This window comes from Pan paniscus, chromosome 19 (genome assembly GCF_029289425.2).
Source record: "Pan paniscus chromosome 19, NHGRI_mPanPan1-v2.0_pri, whole genome shotgun sequence".
NCBI lineage: Eukaryota > Metazoa > Chordata > Mammalia > Primates > Hominidae > Pan > Pan paniscus.
The window spans coordinates 91692891-91714619 of record NC_073268.2 but is presented as its reverse complement, the minus strand read 5'-3'; the positions used below and the strand labels follow the sequence as shown (position 1 = coordinate 91714619).

General features: G+C 47.2%; 2 protein-coding genes across 16 annotated transcripts in view; one reads left to right on the top strand and one right to left on the bottom strand.

The window, feature by feature from the left end:
* SAP30BP (SAP30 binding protein) overlaps positions 1–3006 on the bottom strand; it is a 40475-nt gene extending 37469 nt beyond the window's left edge. For 4 of the 10 annotated variants that reach the window (XM_055101531.2, XM_055101532.2, XM_034942893.3 and 1 more), the window contains exons 1-3: positions 2717–2874; positions 1571–1680; positions 511–603 (exon numbers count right to left, since the gene is read on the bottom strand). In XM_055101531.2, the coding sequence (XP_054957506.1) occupies positions 511–603; positions 1571–1680; positions 2717–2822 (309 nt within the window). In that variant the 5' untranslated portion in view covers positions 2823–2874. Of the gene's footprint in view, positions 1–510; positions 604–1570; positions 1681–2716 lie in introns of all 10 variants that reach the window. The other 6 variants (XM_034942895.3, XM_008965845.6, XM_003813281.6 and 3 more) reach the window with 5 other exon arrangements.
* Positions 2946–21729, top strand: part of RECQL5 (RecQ like helicase 5) — a 40343-nt gene continuing 21559 nt past the window's right edge. For 2 of the 6 annotated variants that reach the window (XM_024926267.4, XM_063599404.1), the window contains exons 1-7: positions 3014–3760; positions 5020–5141; positions 7189–7707; positions 8483–8585; positions 9125–9236; positions 11730–11892; positions 18930–19009. In XM_024926267.4, the coding sequence (XP_024782035.3) occupies positions 3631–3760; positions 5020–5141; positions 7189–7707; positions 8483–8585; positions 9125–9236; positions 11730–11892; positions 18930–19009 (1229 nt within the window). In that variant the 5' untranslated portion in view covers positions 3014–3630. Of the gene's footprint in view, positions 3761–5019; positions 5142–7188; positions 7708–8482; positions 8586–9124; positions 9237–11729; positions 11893–18929; positions 19010–19476; positions 19674–21729 lie in introns of those variants that run through there. The other 4 variants (XM_003813279.6, XM_008965843.4, XM_024926268.4 and 1 more) reach the window with 4 other exon arrangements.

Sequence of the window (21729 nt, the reverse complement as noted above, 5' to 3'; positions counted from 1 at the left end):
TGCTAATTATTGTATTTTTAGTAGAGATGGGGTTTCACCATGTTGGCCAAGATGGTCTTGATCTCCTGACCTTGTGATCCGCCCACCTCAGCCTCCCAAAGTGCTGCGATTACAGGCATGAGCCACCGTGCTTGGCTGGAAAGAATTTTAATGCTAACATTTACATACCAACATGTAACAAAAATTTCAAACAAATAATATATTTTAAGTGATTTAATTAAAACTTGCTAAGCAGTCAGATTTGACATCTAGACTCAACTCTGCCTGTCTTACGCTAAGCACCAACCTCAATTTCCTTGCGTTTTCTGCAAACTTAAATTCTGGCTCATGTTGCTCAGGTGATTATGTGTCTAAAGACTTTCTTGTTAATAATAGCACAGGTTCTCCTTTCTCCAGCACCTACTGAACTTCAGGCAAGATTTGTGATCAAGAACTAAGGGCACCATTATAAAAAGTGCCAAATAAAATTTCAAGAAAGAAGTTAAGAAGGCCAGGGATGGTGGCTCATACCTGTAATCCCAGCACTTTGGGAGGGTGAGGCAGGGGAATTGCTTCAGGCCAGAAGTTTGAAACCAGACTGGGAAACATAGTGAAACGCCGTCTCTACAAAAAAATTTTTAAAAAATTTTAAAAATCGGCCAGGAGCAGTGGCTCACGCCTGTAATCCCAGCACTTTGGAAGGATGAGGCGGGTGGATCACCTGAGGTCAGGAGTTAGAGACCAGACTGGCCAACATGGTGAAGCCGTCTCTGTGAAAAATACAAAAATTAGCCAGGCGTGATGGCAGGTGTCTGTAATCCCAGCTACTCAGAAGGCTGAGGGCAGGAGAATTGCTTGAACCTGGGAGGTGGAGGTTGCAGTGAGCAGAGATCGCACCACTGCACTCCAGCATGGGCGACAGAGCAAGATTCCGACAAAAAAAAATAATAATAGGTTAGCTAGGCATGGTGGTGCCCACCTGTAGTCAGCCTGGGTACCCAGCTACTGGGTAGGCTGAGGTGGGAGGATCACTTGCGCCCAGGAGTTCAAGACTGTAGTGAACTATCTATGATCTATGTGATCTATGATCACACCACTGCACTCCAATCTGGACAGCAGAGTGAGACCCTATCTCAAAAAAAGAAAAAGCAGGTGAAAACGAATTTTCCTTTCTTATCTTGTTAATAAACTGAGAAGACTTAAATGAGCCCCAACCAAGATTAAAAATAATGCAGAGTTGACTGTAGATATAAATGATACACCAGTTAGGATGAATGCCTGCTATAAATGGAGTAAATCATTTAAACAGGGAAAAATCAACATAAAACACCCATTGATATCTGGGTTAAATAAAATAATCCACTATCTTTTCCCCCAAATTTCAATTCAAAGATTAATAAAAAATGATCCATGTGAAAATACATTTTCAAACAGATCTGATATCCAATCCAGTTTCTTCCACTAATACTAAAACAAAACGGGAGAGCAAGGGATGGAGCTAACCATGAAATGGAACACTGTTGGCACAGTTCCAAAATCTGACAAATGAAATTGTGCTTTCAGTAGCTCTGGATCTGGGAGATTTACCTACCGACTGTCTACTGTTCTCATCTTCTTCTTCTTCATAACCATCTTCATCACCCCCTAGACGAGAAAAGTCATCCTCCCCATAGGCATCAGATACCAATCCGCCTTTCTCCTCTGAAAGGTTAAAAAACAAACAAACAAACAAACAAAAAGCAAGAAAAAAAAACAAGAGTTACAATGTAAGAAAAAATGTCCAGAGATTTGAGTGGCCAAGACTATCTCTGAAGATACAAAGGGAACCTAAATCTCATGTTAAGTTACAATAGGCCCAGATTCGGCTCTCTGAGAAGGCCAGCATTTACTGAATAAAATCATTAAAAGGTCAGGGAACAAAACCGAGTACTAAATTCTGTTTCTAATGCTATAAACACTAGATAAACACTAAAGTGTTCATAGGAAACCATCAGAGAACTTTCTGACTGGAAGAGACCACACAAAATCACAAAACATGGAAGTACCTAACCTAATCCAATCCCCTTCACTTTCCAGATGAGGAAGCTAAGGTCCTGATATGTTGTTAGGTAACTTGTTCTTTATTCTCCCAAAGAAATCTGTTTCCATTATCTAACATTGTGCTTCTCAACCTGAGGAGGAGAACATCACCGTTAGGCTTTAAAAACTCACAAAATAAGAAAAATCACCTGGGATCCTTAAAAAGTTCACAAATGCCCACATCCTACCCCAGTTCTACCGAATTAGGTTCTCTCACTTTGGGCATCAGATACGTTTGTTTTTAAAAGCTCCAAGATGTGTTTAGGGCACATTCCTAACTAAAAGTTATAAAGTTAACGAACACAATCTTTACCATCTTCCACGTATGTTTTACTTATCGCTCTCCCTCATCAAACAACGAGCCCAGGGGAAACAGGCAGTGGCTGAGCAGCCGCTCCCTCTTCGTCCATCCCTCTACCACTATAACCGGCACGGAGTCTTTCAGTAAGTTTAGGCAAATTAATCGAAATAACGGGAAGGAGATTCTTCATTCTTAGTCCACAGTCTCTAATGCTCTATCTCACCCCGGACCCTGGACCATTCTCCGGGGTCCGGTGCTTGGAGCACAATGACCATCTTGTTCCCTCCCGCCCAGCGAGGGTACAGCATTCCGGGCAGACACCCGATTCCCCCTTCCAGCTTCGCACTTGGGCCTTACCAGCCGCGCTGCCCACCGCCTCGATTCCAGCCTCGCCATCAGACTCGGGCTCTGAATCTTCCGCGTAAACTGCGAGGGACGACAGAACATTCTTCTTCCCCGCCATCTTATTCCCACAGCTCGGGCGTGGCTCACTCCTATGACTCAAGACGCCGACTTCCGGGCGGAAAGGCAGGTTCTTTCGGATCCCAGGAGACCCCGCGCCACACTGGAAACCAATCAAAACGGCAGTTTCCTGAGCCTGGCTCCGCCCTCATGCCAGCGTTCTACGTCATCACTGCGCGACGGATATAAGATTGCGTGGGTTCTGCCTAAAGCTCAATTCCCAGCGCTTTGGCTTCTCTGAGTTGGGGTTGTGTATAGGGGTCTTCGAACAGTGCTGGAACCAGCCAGCAGCCTTTAATTCTTGGGCGGACCACGGCCGGTTCTGATATCTTAGGGTGAAGAGAGGGAGGTGTCGGCCAGCCAAGAGAGAAAATTGCGGATCTTGGGCTCAGGAAGACGGGAGAAGGGGTTCGGGGTCCCGGGGTGGAAGCACGGTCGTCGTGGTTGCGCTTATAGAAGTAGGAGCAGGTGGTGGATCTTAGGAAAACGGTTCCCCGTTCTCCAAGCTGTTCTGAAGACATTTATGTTTCTTCTCTTGATCTGATTTCTAGCTCTGCTATACCGTGGCCTGGAATAGTTCAATGTTTTTATTTTCATTGAGCGTAAAAGTGGAGATGTTAATTACTCAGGAATGTATTGCTTGAGGCAGTTCACCTTCAGCTTTATTACTTAAAAATAATACATTATTTAAGTGTAATATAGCAAATTGTTACAGAAAAATAATCTGTATTTTTAATGCAAAACAGAGGGTTCTCGTGGCAACCTTTTACTACCTTTGCCTTAACCTTTGGCCACTGTTCTTGGCTAAGATGAGCAGCCACCATACCACCTTTCCTTTTGACCCTGAGCGGCGAGTCCGGAGTACGCTGAAGAAGGTCTTTGGGTTTGACTCTTTTAAGACGCCTTTACAGGAGAGTGCGACCATGGCTGTAGTAAAAGGTAACATTACCAAGCTACCTTCCTTTAAATTTATGCTGGCTATACCATAACGCTGCGGCAGAACACCCTCCTCCTCACCCTTCGTACTGCCTCACCTTTGGTCCATAACTGGATTTGGAAATCTTTAGAGTTGTCAAAGCTTGTAGTTTCGTTTATTTGTTTTAATTAGAGATGGGGTCTTGGCATGTTGCTCAGGCTGGTCTCCAAATCCTGGGCTCAGGCAATCATCCCACCTCGGCCTCCCAAGGTGCTGGGATTACAAGCATGAGCCACCACGCCCGGCCCAAAGCTTGTAGTTTTAGTGGCAGAACCACCCGGCTGGTCTATATTTCATAGCTAGATTTACACATGGTCTTTGAAAACACTTCAGATTCTCATTATTGTTCGTTTGTACACACAAACGAACAGCAACAGTGAGGGTGGCAGGAGTAACTTAACTCGGTCACTGGCCTCCTAGGTAATTCCCTTGTTGAAGGTTGAGTGGCCTTGGTCCCAGATAGAGAAGGAAAGAGTAATAATGTTATAAACCTGAGATACGGTGACAAATGGAAGTTGCCAAGAGGCGAGCAGCAATGTAATATTAATGATACATGTCTAAACAAAAGCCCTCTAAGTAATGTCCTCTCATGTCTACACAGATGTACCCACTCATCTAGCAGTACTCTGCTTTCATGGCTATTTAGTTCAATCATCCATATCACAGCAGACTCAGACTTCTTTTTTTTTTTTTTTTTTTTTTTTTGAGACAGAGTCTTGCTCTGTCGCCCACACTGGAGTGCAGTGGCGCGATCTCGGCTCACTGCAACCTCCGCCTCCTGGGTTCAAGCAATTCTCCTGCTTCAGCCTCCCGAGTAGCTGGGATTACAGGCACGTGCCACCATGCCTGGGTAATTTTTGTATTCTTAGTAGAGACAGAGTTTCACCATGTTGGCCAGGCTGGTCTCAAACTCTTGCCCTCGTGATCTGCCTGCCTCAGCCTCCCAAAGTGCTGTGATTACAGGCGTGAGCCACTGCGCTTGACCCAGACTTTTTAAATCTTGTTTTTAACCATTACTAGAAATGGTTTGGGCATGTATCCAAGTTTCCCAGGATCCTTGCCTTTTTCATAGAAAGGACAGGAGGGGAATTAGGATTACATCGAGACCCTCCCATGTGCCAGACACTCTGCTAGGTGCTTTTCCTACATTCTCATTTAATTTTCAACAACTTCAATGAAAAGGCAGGAAGCACTGAGATATTGTTGTCTTGTATTTTTGCAGGTAACAAGGACGTCTTTGTGTGCATGCCCACAGGGGCAGGAAAATCCCTATGCTATCAGCTCCCTGCTCTGTTGGCCAAAGGCATCACCATTGTAGTCTCTCCTCTCATTGCTTTGATTCAGGTGAGGCTTAGGGCAATGAAGATGGTAGCCCAAAAAGATTCGGGGAAGGTTTTTTGAGGCTGGAAATTTCACTTCTCTATTGGTCTTTTGCCTCTTATTTTCTTTTCTTTTTCTTTTTTCTTTTTTTTTTTTGAGACAGAGTCTTACTCTGTCGCCTAGGCTGAAGTGCGGTGGTGCGATCTTGGCTCACTGCAGCCTCCGCCTCCCGGCTTCAAGCAATTCTTGTGCCTCAGCCCCCCATATAGCTGGGATTACAGGTGTACGCCACCATACCCAGCTAATTTTTGTATTTTTAGTAGAGATGAGGTTTCACCATGTTGGCCAGGCTGGTCTCAAACTCCTGACCTCAAATGATCCGCCCGCCTCGGCCTCCCAAAGTGCTGGGATTACAGGCGTGAGCCACCACACCCGCCCCTGCCTCTTATTTTCTATGATTTGCCTATCTCATTCGCTATATTGGGTTTCTGTATTTCCCCAATGTAGTGTTCTCCACTGGTGCATATCACTCTGGGAGGTTATGAATGACTCCTCTGAGGTCCCTCACCCTCCTTTGTTATTTTTTTGTTCAGAGGAGTATGAAACTGTATTTGTACACACATATACACTCAGTCTCATGTATACACACACGTGCACTCGTGATGTTGAGACAGAAGTTGCAGATGGATAGATAGCTAAGTTGATATGGGGAATCCCTGGTGTCCTGCTTATTTTGGTAAGGGCACAGTATGTGAAACAGAAAAAAAGATGAGAAACTGGCTGGGACCTTATTAACATCTGCTCTACAGGTGTTCTGACTATTTAAGGCCTGCAGATGGGCTGATAGAATCAGAATTGAGGAAGTGTGGCTGTGTGGGTAGGAGCCATCCACCATGAAGGAAGGTAGAGAGACAGGGAACTACAGTAATAACTTGGTGAATGTTCACCAGGTCCCAGGCTTTGTGCTAAGTGCTTTACATACATTAATTTCTTTCTTTTTTTTTTTTTTTTTTTTGAGATGGAGTTTCGCTCTTGTTGCCCGGGCTTGAGTGCAATGGCGTGTTCTCGGCTCACCGCAACCTCCGCCTCCCGGGTTCAAGCAATTCTCCTGCCTCAGTCCCCCGAGTAGCTGGGATTACAGGCATGCGCCACCATGCCTGGCTAATTTTGTATTTTTAGTAGAGACAGGGTTTCACCATATTGGTCAGTCTGATCTCGAACTCCTGACCTCAGGTGATCGGCCCGCCTCAGCCTCTCAAAGCGCTGGAATTACAGGTGTGAGCCACCGCGCCCGGCTTACATACGTTAATTTCACCTCTCAGATGTAAATTTTAAGTTATACAACAATGCTATTAGATAGAATTGTATAAATCGTTCAGAGGGTAAGAAACAGCCAGCGAGCATGTGGCGATTAAGTGAGCCAGGATGAAATCTAAATCTGAAGTCTGTCTGACTTCAGAGCCTGTGCTCTAAACCACTTCACCTTCCATAGAGATTGAGCATCCCTAAAGCAAAAATCTGAAATCTGAAATGCTCCAAAATCCAAAAAATTTTAGTGCTGACGTGATTCCACAAGTGGAAAGTTCCACACCTTTCTGACCTCATGTGATGGGTTGCGGTCAAAACTCAGCCAAAACTGTTTTTTCATGCACAAAATTATTATTATTTTTTTAATATATATTTTTTATTATACTTTAAGTTCTAGGTACATGTGCACAACGTCATGTCAAAATTATTAAAAATATATAAAATTACATCTAGGCTATATGTATAAGGTATACGTGAAAGAAAAAATGAATTTCATGTTCAGACTTGGGTCTCATCTTTAAGAGATCTCATTATGTATATGCAATCTGCAAATATTCCTAAATCCAGGAATATCTGAAATCTAGAACACTTTTGGTCCCAAGCATTTGATAAAGGATATTCAACCTCTACTACTTCTATGCAAAGAGAAGATATATTGGAGGGTGGGAGGAGGACAGTTTATGACTGGGAAATCCTCCAGGGACTTGCAGTGATGTTTACCTGAGTCCTGAGGGCCAGTTACAGCCTCTTTCTCTTCTCTTAGGACCAAGTGGACCACTTGCTAACCCTAAAGGTACGAGTAAGTTCCCTGAACTCGAAGCTGTCTGCACGGGAAAGGAAGGAGCTGCTTGCTGACCTGGAGCGAGAAAAGCCCCAGACCAAGATTCTGTACATCACCCCAGAGATGGCAGCTTCATCCTCCTTCCAGCCCACCCTGAACTCCCTGGTGTCCCGCCACCTGCTGTCTTACTTGGTGGTGGATGAAGCTCATTGTGTTTCCCAATGGGGGCATGACTTTCGTCCTGACTACTTGCGTCTGGGTGCCCTGCGCTCCCGCCTGGGACATGCCCCTTGTGTGGCTCTGACCGCCACAGCCACCCCACAGGTCCAAGAGGACGTGTTTGCTGCCCTGCACCTGAAGAAACCAGTTGCCATCTTCAAGACTCCCTGCTTCCGGGCCAACCTCTTCTATGATGTGCAATTCAAGGAACTGATTTCTGATCCCTATGGGAACCTGAAGGACTTCTGCCTTAAGGCTCTTGGACAGGAGGCTGATAAAGGGGTGAGGCACTGAGGTGGAGGACAAGCAGCTGTTAGAGCAGTGGGGTGCGATGTGATGGAGATGGAGATTGGTCTTCTAAGACCTTTGGTTTTTCTAGCTTTCTCAGCCAGGCTTCCTAAAACTTGTGCACAAAAAGAGTTGTCTCTTTGGCTTCCTGGCATTGTCCTCCTTACCAGGGTTTCCTTGTTCTGGATCCTGTGGAAGGCAAGCAGCCAGCCAGTCTGTGTGATGCCTCTGCAGGCCCATGCAAAGCTCATGAAGAGGAGGCAGAGAAGTTAAACAGGTTGAGTTTTGAGCAGCTTTTGGCCTGTTTTTTTTTTTTGAGATGGAGTTTTGCTCTTGTTGCCCAGGCTGGAGTGCAATGGCGCAATCTCGGCTCACCACAACCTCCGCCTCCTGGGTTCAAGCGATTCTCCTGCCTCAGCCTCCCAAGTAGCTGAGATTACAGGCATGCGCCACCACTCCCGGTTAATTTTGTATTTTTAGCAGAGACGGGGTTTCTCCGTGTTGCCCAGGCTGGTCTCTAACTCCTGGCCTCAAGTGATTCCCCCCACCTTGGCCTCCCAAAGTGCTGGGATTGCAGGCATGAACCATTGCATCCAGCCTGGTCCTGCTTTTTATAAAGTGACAGAGCCTCACTGGGTGTCCTGCCTCAGAAGAGACTGAAGCCAACGAGAGAAGGAACACAGAGCTTCTTTTAGAGCAGGGTGCATTACACTGGGCCTATTGTTCTGTTCTTGCTATGCTTATTTTCTTCCTGCATCTCCCCATTCAGTTATCTGGCTGCGGCATTGTGTACTGCAGGACTAGAGAGGCTTGTGAACAGTTGGCCATAGAGCTCAGCTGCAGGGGTGTGAACGCCAAGGCTTACCATGCAGGTAAGGGGCACCCAGGCCACTTGAGTCTCTTCACCCTCAGAGGCTTCTTAGCCGGTCTCTTGTTCTTTACAGATCCTGGTTATCAGGTGACCCACCATCTTATTGCAGATACTCAGGCAGAGCTAAAGTGATTCACTTAAATCCCCTAAAAGGAGTCTAGACATGAATGAGGTCTAAAATGAGAATTGTGACTCCTGAGTTCCTCCCACTGTATGCCTACCCAGCAGCAGGTGATACGTTTTTACAAGCCAAGGTAATGGTGTTGTAGGAAGAGCACAGGCTTTGGAGGCCAACGGGCTTGGGCTTGAATCATGGCCCTAACCTTTGCCAAATGCTCTGTGCCACACATGGGCTAGGGTCTTTGTGCCTGTCAGCTGAGGCTCAGTAAAGTTAAGCGCCTGATGTTAAGGTCAGACAGCTGGGAAGTGAAAGATTCAGGGTTTGTGAAGTGCCTAGCACACAGTGTCAAACCCAAAATAGACCCCGGGTAAACCCAAGGGAAATGTGAGTTCCCTTCTCCATTTTCCCCTCCTTTACAGGGCTGAAGGCCTCTGAAAGAACGCTGGTGCAGAACGACTGGATGGAGGAGAAGGTCCCTGTAATTGTTGCAACCATTAGTTTTGGGATGGGAGTGGATAAAGCCAATGTCAGGTGAGCTTTGGTTCTTGCCCTGCCTTCCTGGTCTGGGCCTGGCTCAGGGTGGATTGCCTAGTGCTATGCCCAAAGGACCAGGTGCATGTGCTCCTTCGAGGGCTAGAGGGGAAGGAAGCTCCAGGAGAGAGTCCTTAGAATACAGCCTGAATGCTGACAGCTCCTGTGCGGCCTGCTCCCAGGTGACTGCACGGCATGGTTCTGGCACCCCCCAGGATAGGGCAGCATGCAGTCCGTCAGGCTTGTCCTTTAACATAGTCCCGTTCACTCACATCTCAGTAGGTGGATCCTATGAGGAGGTGGGAATAAAGGAACTATAGTCATGCACCTCATGTTGATGTTTCGGTCAATGACAGACTGCATAGACTGAGATCCTGTAAGATTGTAATGGAGTTGAAAAATTCTTATCGCCTAGTGATTTGCATTACAGTTGCCTACAATATTCAGTGCAGTTAACACTCCATACATGTTTACAGCCTAGCTGTGCAGGCTGCAGTACCATCTAGATTTATGTAAAGACTATCCACCGTAATGTTTGCACAATGATGAAATCGCCTAACAAGTCATTTCTCAGAACGTATCCCTGGCCGGGCACAGTGGTCCACACCTGTAATCCCAGCACTTTGGGAAGCCAAGGCAGGTGGATCGCTTGAGTTCACGAGTTTGAGACCAGCTTGGGCAACGTGGCCAAACCTCCATCTCTACAAAAAATACATAAAAATTAGCCAGGTGTGGTGGTGCGTGCCTGTAGTCCCAGCTACTTGGGGGGCTGAGGTGGGAGGATTGCTTGAGCCCGGGAGGCGGAGGTTGCAGTGAGCTGAGATCATGCCACTGCACTTCAGGCTGGGCAACAGACCAGGACCCTGTCTTAAAAAACAAACAAAAACACCAAAAACCAAAACACAATATGTATTCCCATCATTAAGTAATGTGTGACTGTATTTTAAGCTACTCCCTGTGGAAGGTCAAAGGCAAGGCTCTTAGAGCCATCATTCCTTTTTATTGCTTACTAATAGTCTAGAAGAGTCGGGGTGCATCCCAGCCTCCTAGCCCCACACTGGCAACTAATAGGAAGTCTTTTATATCTGGCCATGACCTTCAAGAGGCATTTTGGGCTACAGCCTGAAGCCCTTTGGTCTGATTAACGACAAATAATAATACCTTGTATGATTTACGGAGCATGTTTGCATACATGGTCTTCGTGAACCTCACAGTGACCCTGAGTTAGGGACGAAATTTTATAGTGCACTACATTTGAAAGAACACCGACTTTAGAATCAGAGTTCGAACCCTGGTATGCTGCCAGGTGTAGTGGTTCACACCTATAATTCCAGCACTTTGGGAGGACCAGATGGGAGGATTGCTTGAGCCCAGGAGTTCGAGACCAGCCTGGGCAACATAGCAAGACTCCATCTCTATAAAATTAAAAATTAGCCAGGTATAGTGGCATGTGCCTGTAGTCCTGGATACTTGGGAAGCCGAGGTGGAAGGATTGCTTGAGGCTGGGGATTGAGGCTGCAATGAGCTGTGATTGTGCCACTGTACTCTAGCGTGTGCAACAGAGCAAGACCCTGTCTTGAAAAATAAAAAACAAGACCGGGCACAGTGGCTTATGCCTGTAATCCTAGCACTTTGGGAGGCTGAGGCAGGCGGATCATGAGGTCAACAGATTGAGACCATCCTGGCCAACATGGTGAAACCCCGTCTCTACTAAAAATACAAAAATTAGCTGGGCATGGTGACGCCCACCTGTAGTCCCAGCTACTCAGGAGGCTGAGGCAGGAGAATCGCTTGAACCCGGGAGGTGGAGGTTGCAGTGAGCTGAGATCGCTCCACTGCACTCCAGCCTGGTGACAGAGCAAGACTCCATGTAAAAATAAAATAAAATAAAAAACAAGCAAAATAAATAAAATGAATCCTGGGTCTGTGGTATCTTTTTAAGAGCCAGTTTTGAAGGCAGACACCCCTAGGCCCAAATTCTAGCTCTGCTGACCCTTTACTGTGTAACCTTGTACAAATTTACCTTTCTGAATCTCATATTCTGGAGAATGGGCTACCTCACATGATGGTGACTAACAATTAAATGAGACATATAAAAACTGGCTCATAGGAGGTATTTAATAAATATTATTCCTTTCCCTCTCCAAAGAAGTTATAAATAACTTATTCAAATTTGCATAGCTCATAAGTGGCAGAGCCTCATTTTGTTTCTTTAGGTCCAGTATTTTTTCCACTGGGCCCTGGCTGAGTTTTTTGGCCCCTCATATGTGCTGGATTTGCCCCCCCTTAACTCCTGCTGTGGCCTCTAAGCTGGGCTGCTTCTAGAAGGGAGACGTGCTGATGGGCTACAGGTGTCTTAACTATTCTAACTCTGAGACTATCCCTCTCCCTCCCTATCTGCTGGCCTCCCTGCTCTCCTAGTCATGATTACTCCTCCAAAGGACACTCAGCTTCTCCACCATCTCATGCTGCTTGTCCCTTTGGATCCTACAGGTTTGTCGCCCATTGGAATATTGCCAAGTCTATGGCTGGGTACTACCAGGAGTCTGGCCGGGCTGGCAGGGATGGGAAGCCTTCCTGGTGCCGTCTCTATTACTCCAGGAATGACCGGGACCAAGTCAGCTTCCTGATCAGGAAGGAAGTAGCAAAACTCCAGGTAAGGCTTGGGCAGTAGAAGGTCTTTCAGTCTGACCCACCACTCTCCAGTTTTGTGAAGCTGATTTCTGAACTCTGATGATGCTTGTGTAAGCTAGAGGAGGCTGCTCCCAACCTGTAAGTATAGCAAAGGGAAATGGCGTATTGGTTAGGTAGGCAGCTTACAACAAGCTAGGTTAGACTTTTTCTTTCTAAATATTTAAATATTTAAATTATCTTAATACTAGCTTTTTTTTTTTCTTTCTTTTTTTTGAGACAGAGTCTCACTCCGTCGCTCAGGCTGGAGTGCAATGGCATGATCTCGGCTCACTGCAACCTCCGCCTCCCGGGTTCAAGCGATTCTTCTGCCTCAGCCTCCTGAGTAACTGGGATTGCAGGTGCATGCCACCGTGCCCAGCTAATGCTTGTATTTTTAGTAGAAACAAGGTTTCACCATGTTGGCCAGGATGGTCTCAATCTCATGACCTCGTGATCCTCCTGCGTCGGCCTCCCAAAGTGTTGGGGTTACAAGCATGAGCCACTGTGCCCACCTTTTTTTTTTTTTTTTTTTTTTTTAAAGAGACAAGGTCTCTCACTGTCACCCAGGCTAAAGTGCAGTAGCATAGTCATGGTTCACAGCAGCCTCTATCTAACTCCTGGCCATAAATAATCTTCCCACCTTGAGTAGCTGGGACCACAGGTGTGTGCCACCACGCCCAGCTAATTTTTTTTTCAGTTTTTGGCAGAGATGGGGTTTCACTATGGTGCCCAGACTGGTCTCATGACTCCTGGGCTCAAGTAATCCTCCTGCCTCAAACTCCCAAACTACTGAGATTACAGGTGTGAGCTACTGCTCCCGGCCTTAATATTATCTTTTGTGTACATGTTATTTTATGTGGTCAAGATCAGTACTGCCTTGTTTCTTTTGTTAAAGAGATGGGGTCTCACTATGTTGCTCAGGCTCAAGTGCAGTGGTGATTCACAGGCGTAATCATAGCACAGTATACCCTCGAACTCCTGGGCTCGAGTGATCCTCCTGCCTCTGCCTCTCAAGTCGCTGGGACCAGAGGCATGTGCCACTGCACCTGGCTTAATCTTCCCTTGTTTTTTGTTTGTTTGTTTTATAGAGACGAGGTCTTGTTATGTTACCCAGGCTGGTCTCAAACTCCTGAGCTCAAGTGAGCCTCCCACCTTAGGCTCCCAGAGTGCTGGGATTACAGGCGTGAGCCACCATGTCCAGCCTATAAGTACTTATTTCTAATCTCTGCCAAAATGACAATAAAGGGGCCAGGCGCGATGGCTTACGCCTGTAATCCCAGCACTTTGGGAGGCCGAGGCGGGTGGATCACGAGGTCAGGAGATCAAGACCATCCTGACTAACATGGTGAAACCCCGTCTCTACTAAAAATACAAAAAATTAGCCGGGCGTGGTGGCGGGCGCCTGTAGTCCCAGCTACTTGGGAGGTTGGGGCAGGAGAAGGGCGTGAACCCAGGAGGTGGAGCTTGCAGTGAGCCGAGATCACGCCTCTGGACTCCAGCCTGGGGGACAGAGCGAGACTCTGTCTCAAAAAAAAAAAAAAAAAAAAGACAATAGAAGGATAAATATACATAAATTCGCAAGGATAATGAAAGTAGGAGAGAAGACAACAGCAGGTAGAAATGACAACACATTGTGCCTAGAAACACAAAAACCCTACTAGAAATCTACTCAAATTCATAAGAAAACCTGGCAAACTGGTTGAATATAAGAGAAATAGTTTAAAGATCAGTAGCTTTTCTCTAGTCAGATGAGAGCCAAGGAAAAAAAAAATCAGTAGCTTTTCTCCACATTACCATAAATACCTAGAAATAGAAACAAAAAAAAACTTAATTTGCAACAATAAAACTTATAAAATACTTAGGAATAAGTGTTACAAGCTGTTAACACGAGTTTTTTTCAAAAAGCTCCCCAGTAGGCTGGGTGCGGTGGCTCACGCCTGTAATCCCAGCACTTTGGGAGGCTGAGGCGGGCAGATCACCTGAGGTCGGGAGTTTGAGACCAGCCTGACCAACATGGAGAAACCCCGTCTCTACTAAAAAAATCCAAAATTAGCCAGGTGTGGTGGCGCATGCCTGTAATCCCAGCTACTCGGAAGAGGCTGAAGCAGGAGAATGACTTGAACCCACGAGGTGGAGGTTGTGGTGAGCCGAGATCGCGCCATTGCATTCCAGCCTGGGCAACAAGAGTGAAACTCGGTCTCAAAATAAACCAAAAAAAGCTCCCCAGTTGCTTTGAATATATGGCCAGGGTTGACAACCACTGATTTAGATGAAGAAAACTAAAATCTCATCAAGAGAAAACAAACTCTGGGGCCAGGAGCAGTGGCTCTTGCCTGTAATCCCAGCACTTTGGGAGGCCAAGGCAGGCAGATCACCTGAGGTTAGGAGTTCAGGACCATCCGGCCCAACATAGTGAAGCCCGTCTCTAACAAAAAAAATACAAAAATTAGCCAAGCATGGTGGCGCACACCTGTAGTCCCAGCTACTGGGGAGGCTGAGGTGGGAGAATCACTTGAACCTAGCAGGTTGAGGTTGCGGGAAGCTGAGATCATGCCTCCGCACTCCAGCCTGGGCGACAAAGTGAGACCCTGTCTCAAAATAAAAATAAAATTTAAAAAGGCCAGGTGCGGTGGCTCACGCCTGTAATCCCAGCACTTTGGGAGGACGAGGTGGGCGGATCACGAGGTCAGGAGATCAAGACCATCCTGGCTAACATGGTGAAACCTCATCTCTACTAAAAATACAAAAATATTAGCTGGGCGTCATGGCGGGCGCCTGTAGTCCCAGCTACTCGGGAGGCTGAGGCAGGAGAATGGCATGAACCCGGAAGGCGGAGCTTGTAGTGAGCCCAGATTGCACCACTGCACTCCAGCCTGGGTGATAGAGCGAGACTCTGTCTCAAAAAAAAAAAAAAAAAAAAAATGCCGGGCGCAGGGGCTCATGCTTGTAATCCCAGCACTTTGGGAGGCCAAGGTGAGCGGATCACTTGAGGCCAGTAGTTCGAGACCAGCCGGCCAACATGGTGAAACCCCGTCTCTACTAAAAATACAAAAATTAGCCGCGCGTGGTGGCGGGCTCCTGTAATCCCAGTTACTCGGGAGGCTGAAGTAGGAAAATCGCTTGAACAAAGGATATGAAAAGCAAATAATATGAAAAGAAAGTTCCCAGAAAAATTTATCAAATGACATGTTTAAAAATGTTAGGCTGGGTGAGGTGGCTCATGCTTGTAATCCCAACACTTCGGGAGAATGACATGGGAGGATCTCTTGAGGCCAGGAGTTTGAGTAGTTTGGGCAATGTAACAAGACTTTATCTCTACAAAATATTTAAAAATTAGCTGGGTGTGGTGGTATGCACCTGTAGTTCCAGCTACGCAAGAGGCTGAGGTGGGAGGATCACTTGAGTCCAGGAGGTCAAGGCTGCAGTGAGCTGAGATCATACCATTGCACTCCAACCTGGGTAACAGAGTGAGACCCTGTTTCAAAAACTAATAATAAAAAAAATTAGCTGAGCATGGTGATGTGCGCCTGTAGTTCTAGCTACTCAGGATGCTGAGCTGGGAGGATTGCTTGAGCCTAGGAATTCAAGGCTGCAGTGAGTTATGATCATGCCACTGCACTCCAGACTGGGTGACAGAGCAAGACTCTGTCTCCAAAAAAATAAATAAATAAACAAATAAAAATTCAATGCTGTATGTGGAAACTTGAAGGAAAAAAAAAGACATCTTCAGATAACAAAGGTTTCCAAAACTTTCCCCTGGTATGTCATGTCTCAGAAGCTATTAAAGGATGTTCTCCATTGTAGAGAGGCAGTAAACCTAGAAAGCAAAGATGGAAACTTACCCAGGAGTAAGTCTTGGCACAGGACAATATTGGAGAGTAGTCCGGAAAGACAGCTGTGTCCCAGGCCTAGGGAAAACTGGTCCAGATTGCACTAGGGGGCAGAAGACTCCAGGAAGGAAGGTTCTAAACATCAAAGTGGAAGCTGGCATCTCTGGCTCCTATCGAAATGAATTGTTCATTATGTTAGGACAGTTAGGGGTGAATTAATAACATACTGAAATCTAAGTAAATGGAGAAAAACAAAGCTATTTCAGGGGAAACACAGTTACACAAGAAAGGAAATGTGATCACGGGAAATATAAAAATGCAATCACTTCGGTTTAGCTGTGAACTCTGTTGACATAGTCATAATAAGGAAAATATGGATTTAATAAGAAATTGTGTTGTAAACATATTGGGAAGTTGGGGGTACAGAATCTGTGTGTATTTGTGTGTATTGGTGGGGATGAGTTACCTGCCCAAAGCAGAAACTCAATAGATGATGTCTCAGATATCAGTGTCTGGTTTTTGTTTTTTTGGGGTTTTTTTTTTGTTTTGTTTTGTTTTGTTTTTCAGACAGTCTTTGTCATCCAGGCTGGAGTGCAGTGGCGCAATCTCAGCTCACTGCATTCTCCACCTCCCAGGTTCAAGCAATTTTCATGCCTCAGCCCCCCAAGTAACTGGGATTACAGGCGCCCACCACCACGCCTGGCTAATTTTTGTATTTTTAGTAGAGACAGGTTTCACCACATTGGCAAGGCTGGTCTCGAACTCCTGACCTCAAGTGATCCACCTACCTCAGCCTCCCAAAGTTCTGGGATTACAGGCATGAGCCACCATGCCCGGGCTCTTTTTTTCCTTTTCTGTATTAAATAATTCACAGTATTTTAAAAGGATATGTTGGCAAATAGACATGTACACAAAAAAGGCCGCTGATGAATAATCACATCATTCACAAATGCTCAGTATTCTGCTAGTTGATTCAGCCACAAGTCCATAGACAGGCTTATAACAGAGTGAAGCCAGTAACGGTCTCTGAGCAGAGCTGCACCAGAGCTTCGGTCACTAAGAGGGAAATTACCTCCAGGAATGGGCAAGGAAGGAAGTTGGCTGCCATCTTTAGAGTTCCACTGCCCTGACCAGGTGTCCACATTTGAAATGTATAGTGCCCATTCCTTACCTAATAGTGGTTCCTGGCCCAAGGTGAGCCTCTACTTTGAATTGGATAAGGGTGCAGAGGTCTTCCTGGTGGGAAGGCCTGGAGCTGTTGTTGCTCAGCTGTGGGGACCACCTGCTATTGCCCTACTCCCCTCTAGTGGGAGCCAAAGGGAAGGCTGGCTGATGAGTGTCTGCGGATTGAGGATGTGGCAGGGACTGGTGCCCCCACCTCCCTCCGCCCCACCACCAAAGATGGGGCTCTGCCTGCTGTGTGCCTGTCACCAGCAACCGGCAGTCATGCCTTGGGTTTCCCAGGTGGAGAGGTGGCAGGCAACATTTTAAAAAGAAAACAGGAAACTATATTGTGTGGGGGAGGCAGGAGTGGAGATGAGAAAACAGTTTGGATTTTGTGAGAGGGGCTTTGGGGGAGTTTGGTAGTTGTTGGTAACTTAAGTGCTTTTTCTTCCTTTTAAGTTAGTTGCAGGCTTTGGTTTGGAAAGCCCCAGGGAAGTGGGGTGGGGGACAGAAACCTGAGGCTCTTGCCCCTTTATCTGCCTTCACAGTACCATCTCCTTCCCCCAGCTTTACCCTGCGCTCAGGAGCCAGGCCTCAGCGCTTCCTGCTATCCACTTCCCATAAGCCACTCCTCTGATATTAGTCCATAGCCAAAGGAGCTGTGGGTCCAGGCCTGGTGACCAGCCCAGCTCAGCCCACTCATTCAGGGTGCTCCCTACCTGCAGGCAGGAGGCAACACCCTGTCTGCTACCATTAGCACCTTCCAGAGCCCACCTCCCCTGCCCAGCCGTACCCTGCTCTGCCCCATCTGGGATGCTGTGCTCAGGCATGAGCTGGCAGGGCCGCACACAGCCTCCCTGGTAAGTAGAGACTCAGGAAACCTTTGGGGTCCTCCTGTTTTCTGGTTGTGTGATCCAAGCGGTGCACACTGGCCCCTTGGGTGCCAACTGAAGGGCTTGGGAATCTTGCTCTCCTGGTGTAGCTGGCAGCTGCCCACCCCCACCCCACATGGGTTTCTGAGTCGGCAGGTCAAGCATTATTTTATTTTATTTTATTATTTTATTTGAGATGGAGTCTTGCTCTGTTGCCCAGGCTGGAGTGCAGTGCCACGATCTCAGCTCACTGCAGCCTCTGCCTCCCGGGTTCAAGTGATTCTCCTGCCTCAGCCTCCTGAGTACCTGGGATCACAGACATGCACCACCATGCCTGGCTAATTTTTGTATTTTTAGTAGAGATGGAGTTTCACCATGTTGGCAAGGCCGGTCTCGAACTCTTGACCCCAGGTGATCCGCCCACCTCAGTCTCCCAAAGTGCTGGGATTACAGGTTTTAAATTGTATTTTAAATTCATGTTTTAAGCTTATCAAGAAGAGTCACTTAACCTTTTAATATATCTCCCTCCAATATACACAGAAGTATATGTGTTCATATTTGTTAAGTTCACAACATTTGTGCGTGTATTTACTATTATTAAAATAGGTGCTATTATATAGCGCTTCCTAAACGCCAGTCTGTGGGCCCTTTGCATGAGAACCTCCTGAGAAGCTTTTCGGAAACTCTCAAAAGCTCATCCCAGAAAATTCAGTTCAGTAGTCTGGGGGTTATGATACATAGTCAGGTTTGGGGACACTTTTGTAAATGGCTTTATTACTGTCATTTAATATTTTTCTCCCTTGTTACTTTTTTTTGTTTTTGAGACGGAGTGCAGTGGCATGATCTCAACTCGCTGAAACCTCCACCTCCTGGGTTCAAGTGATTCTTCTGCCTCAGTCTCCCAAGTAGCTGGGACTACAGGCATGCGCTGCCACACCTGGCTAATTTTTTTGTATTTTTAGTAGAGACAGGGTTTCACCATGTAGGTCAGGCTGGTCTCGAACTCCTGACCTCAAATGATCCTCTTGCCTCAGCCTCCCAAAGTGCTGGGATTACAGCCGTGAGCCACCGCACTCGGCCTCCTCATTACTTTTTGTGGCTCTAAGGTAGTCCAATTCTATAAGACTTGCTAAGTGGTCATTTTTTGTCCCCAGGTAAAGAGAGGAAACAAAGCATCTGATAAAGCCACTATCATGGCCTTTGATGCCCTGGTGACCTTCTGTGAAGAACTGGGGTAAGTGACTTATTTTATATGTGGAGCAAAGTGTCAGTGAGATCATTTACTTCCCCGGCACGCCCTAGTTAAGCAGCTGACATAAGACAGCCCGTAGGCTACCAAGGGATACCTGCCTGCAAAGGCCATTGTGTTGGGCAGCGTGGAAGTCAGGACCTTGCTCTTCTCTATTGGAGGCCCCGGGATCTCTCGCAGTGTGGGGATTTGCTCAGTATTCTGAGTGGTGTCCTTCCCTCCACTCCACCCTCTTCTGGGATGGCTGGCCCCACAAGCCACTCAGTTCCAAGGGATGTGACCAGCTCTGAGCCGTCGGCTTTGTGGTCATCATGTGCCACCGAGCTGGGACTTCTGGCATCACTTGAGTAGTCCTCACCCTTATCCAGGACCCACACAGAAACCTGTGGCCCCGCTTACCTCGGGGAGTCATGTGCTTTGAACTCACGCATCTGTTTTACCTGCATCTGCAGGCGATGGGGCAGGGGCCACGGAAAGAGTCTGAGGGCTGCTTGGTGTAGTCAGGTTGTGTCCAGGCATGCGGAGCTGTGAGTGCCTGCATGAGAGACACCCAGAAGGAGTTTTTACATTTTGGTCTAAAAAGCTCTTGGATTCATCTCATCTCATGGAATGATCCTGTCGGATGACGCTGACGTGATTGCTTCAGACTTAGAGGTGAATAAATTGAGGTCCAGAGAGGTCACAGTCACGAAGCTCATGGTAGACTGAGGCCACTAAACACCCGTCTCCTGATTTTCAGTGGCGTGCTCATTTGCGTACACCTGGGCCATCTTGGTTTTTGCAAGAAAAAAGCGAGGAAATCAGAGAGACTCTTTGGGCTGTGTGTTTTTATTTCCACCTCCTCCTGTTGACCAGTGAGTCGGTGGCTTCTGGACTGAAGCTATTTTCTTCTCCAAACTGCCGTCTCTAATTTGGCCTCTGTGGCAAGACCACGCCCAGCAAAAGTGGTCGGCTGCAGTGCCAGGACCACCCTTGCCTGCAGCCTTTGCGACCAGAGCCCTTTTCAAGCACAATTAATATGGGAGTTGCTAAATTTGGCCTTCTTAGGCTTCTTGAGCAGAGCTCTTATTTCTGGTGAGGAATGAAAGGGCCAAGTGTTCCTGTTCATTGTGAGTCCTCTTTGCTGAAAAAAGCTCTGGGGCTGTCTGAGGCTCTGGAATGCTCTCTGGAGGGTTAACTCTGCCTGTCCCCAGGGTCTGCTCAGCCTGCCAGGCAAGGGAACAGGTCCTCCCAAGGGCCTCTGCCTTCATTTCTCCTGTCACCTTCCGGGGAGCTGGGACTTCTTAGTGCATCAGTGGCCTGGTTGCCAGGGGCTGGGGTCCAGGCATCTGTGGACTCAAGGAGTACAGGTGACGGTGTTGCGCTGCCTCTTGAGCAGCCTCGTGCCTGTCTCCTTTGCTACATGTGATGATTCTGAAATCCAGGCAGCAGGCTGGAATAAACGCTGCTGGTATGTCTGTATTGGCTACTGTTCTTTGAATAAGTGAATGTTTCTTTATTGCATAACTGGCGTGTAGCACAAAGAAAAAGCCCCTTCTCCACCAGATATTTGCTTCCTAAGAATAGTTCTCATTGGAGGCTGAGGTCGAAGCAGCCTCCCACCAGCGATCCCTTGGGGTGGGCACCTGGCAGTGAGGGACAGAGCTAGTGGGGTGGGCTCAGCAGAAGTGGGTGCATTTCTGCAAAGGAAGCTGTAGGTTTCTTGTCAGTTTGTTGTGGGGTCTGAGGCACATGGGAGTGGGACCAGCAGAAAAGATACTCAGGTCAGTTAACTAATGAGGCGGGGCTGTGGCAGCCAGCGGTTTTCCTCTCTTCTCTATCTGTAGCTACTTTCTCTGGGCTGCAGCCTTGAAAAAGCAGGGTTTGATTATTCATAACAATGAGTGTCTTTTAGTGTCACAGGGAACAGTTATTAGGTTTGAAGCAACCTCCAGCTTGAGGCCTCGGCATCTTGAGATGGAAGAGCAGCCTTGTGTTTAGACCTGGATTGAATTGGGCCCTGTTGTTTCCTGGGATCTTGGGGCTGGGGGTGCCCAACAGCCTGGCATCTTCTTGTTTCTCTGTGTGTTTACTCATTCATTCATTTATTCAGCTGATAAATATTGACTGATGCCAGCTCTGTGCCAGGCACACTGGACATGGGGGATACACTAGTGGGCAGAAACAGCCCCGTCCCAGAGCCGGCCATGGTGGCTCATACCTGTTATACCAGCACTTTGGGAGGCTGAAGTGGGAGGATCGCTTGAGCCTGGGAGTTCAAGACCAGCCTGGGCAACATGGCAAGACCCTGTCTCTACTAAAAATACAAAAAAACCAAAAACCACAATTAGCCAGGCATGGTGGCACATGCCTGTAGTCCCAGCTGCTCAGGAGGCTGAGATGGGAGGATCATGTGAACTCAGAAGTTGAATCTGCAGTGAGCCGAGATGGTGCCACTGCACTGCAGCCTGGGTGATGGGAGTGAGACCCCATCTAAAAAAAAAAAAAAAAAAGGCCGGGCGCCGTGGCTCATGCGTGTAATCCTAGCACTTTGGAGGCTGAGGCGGGTGGATCACAAGGTGAGGAGATGGAGACCATCCTGGCTAACACGGTGAAACCCCATCTCTACTAAAAATACAAAAAAATTAGCCGGTCACGGTGGTGGGAGCCTGTAGTCCCAGCTACTCAGGAGGCTGAGGCAGGAGAATGGCGTGACCCGGGAGGTG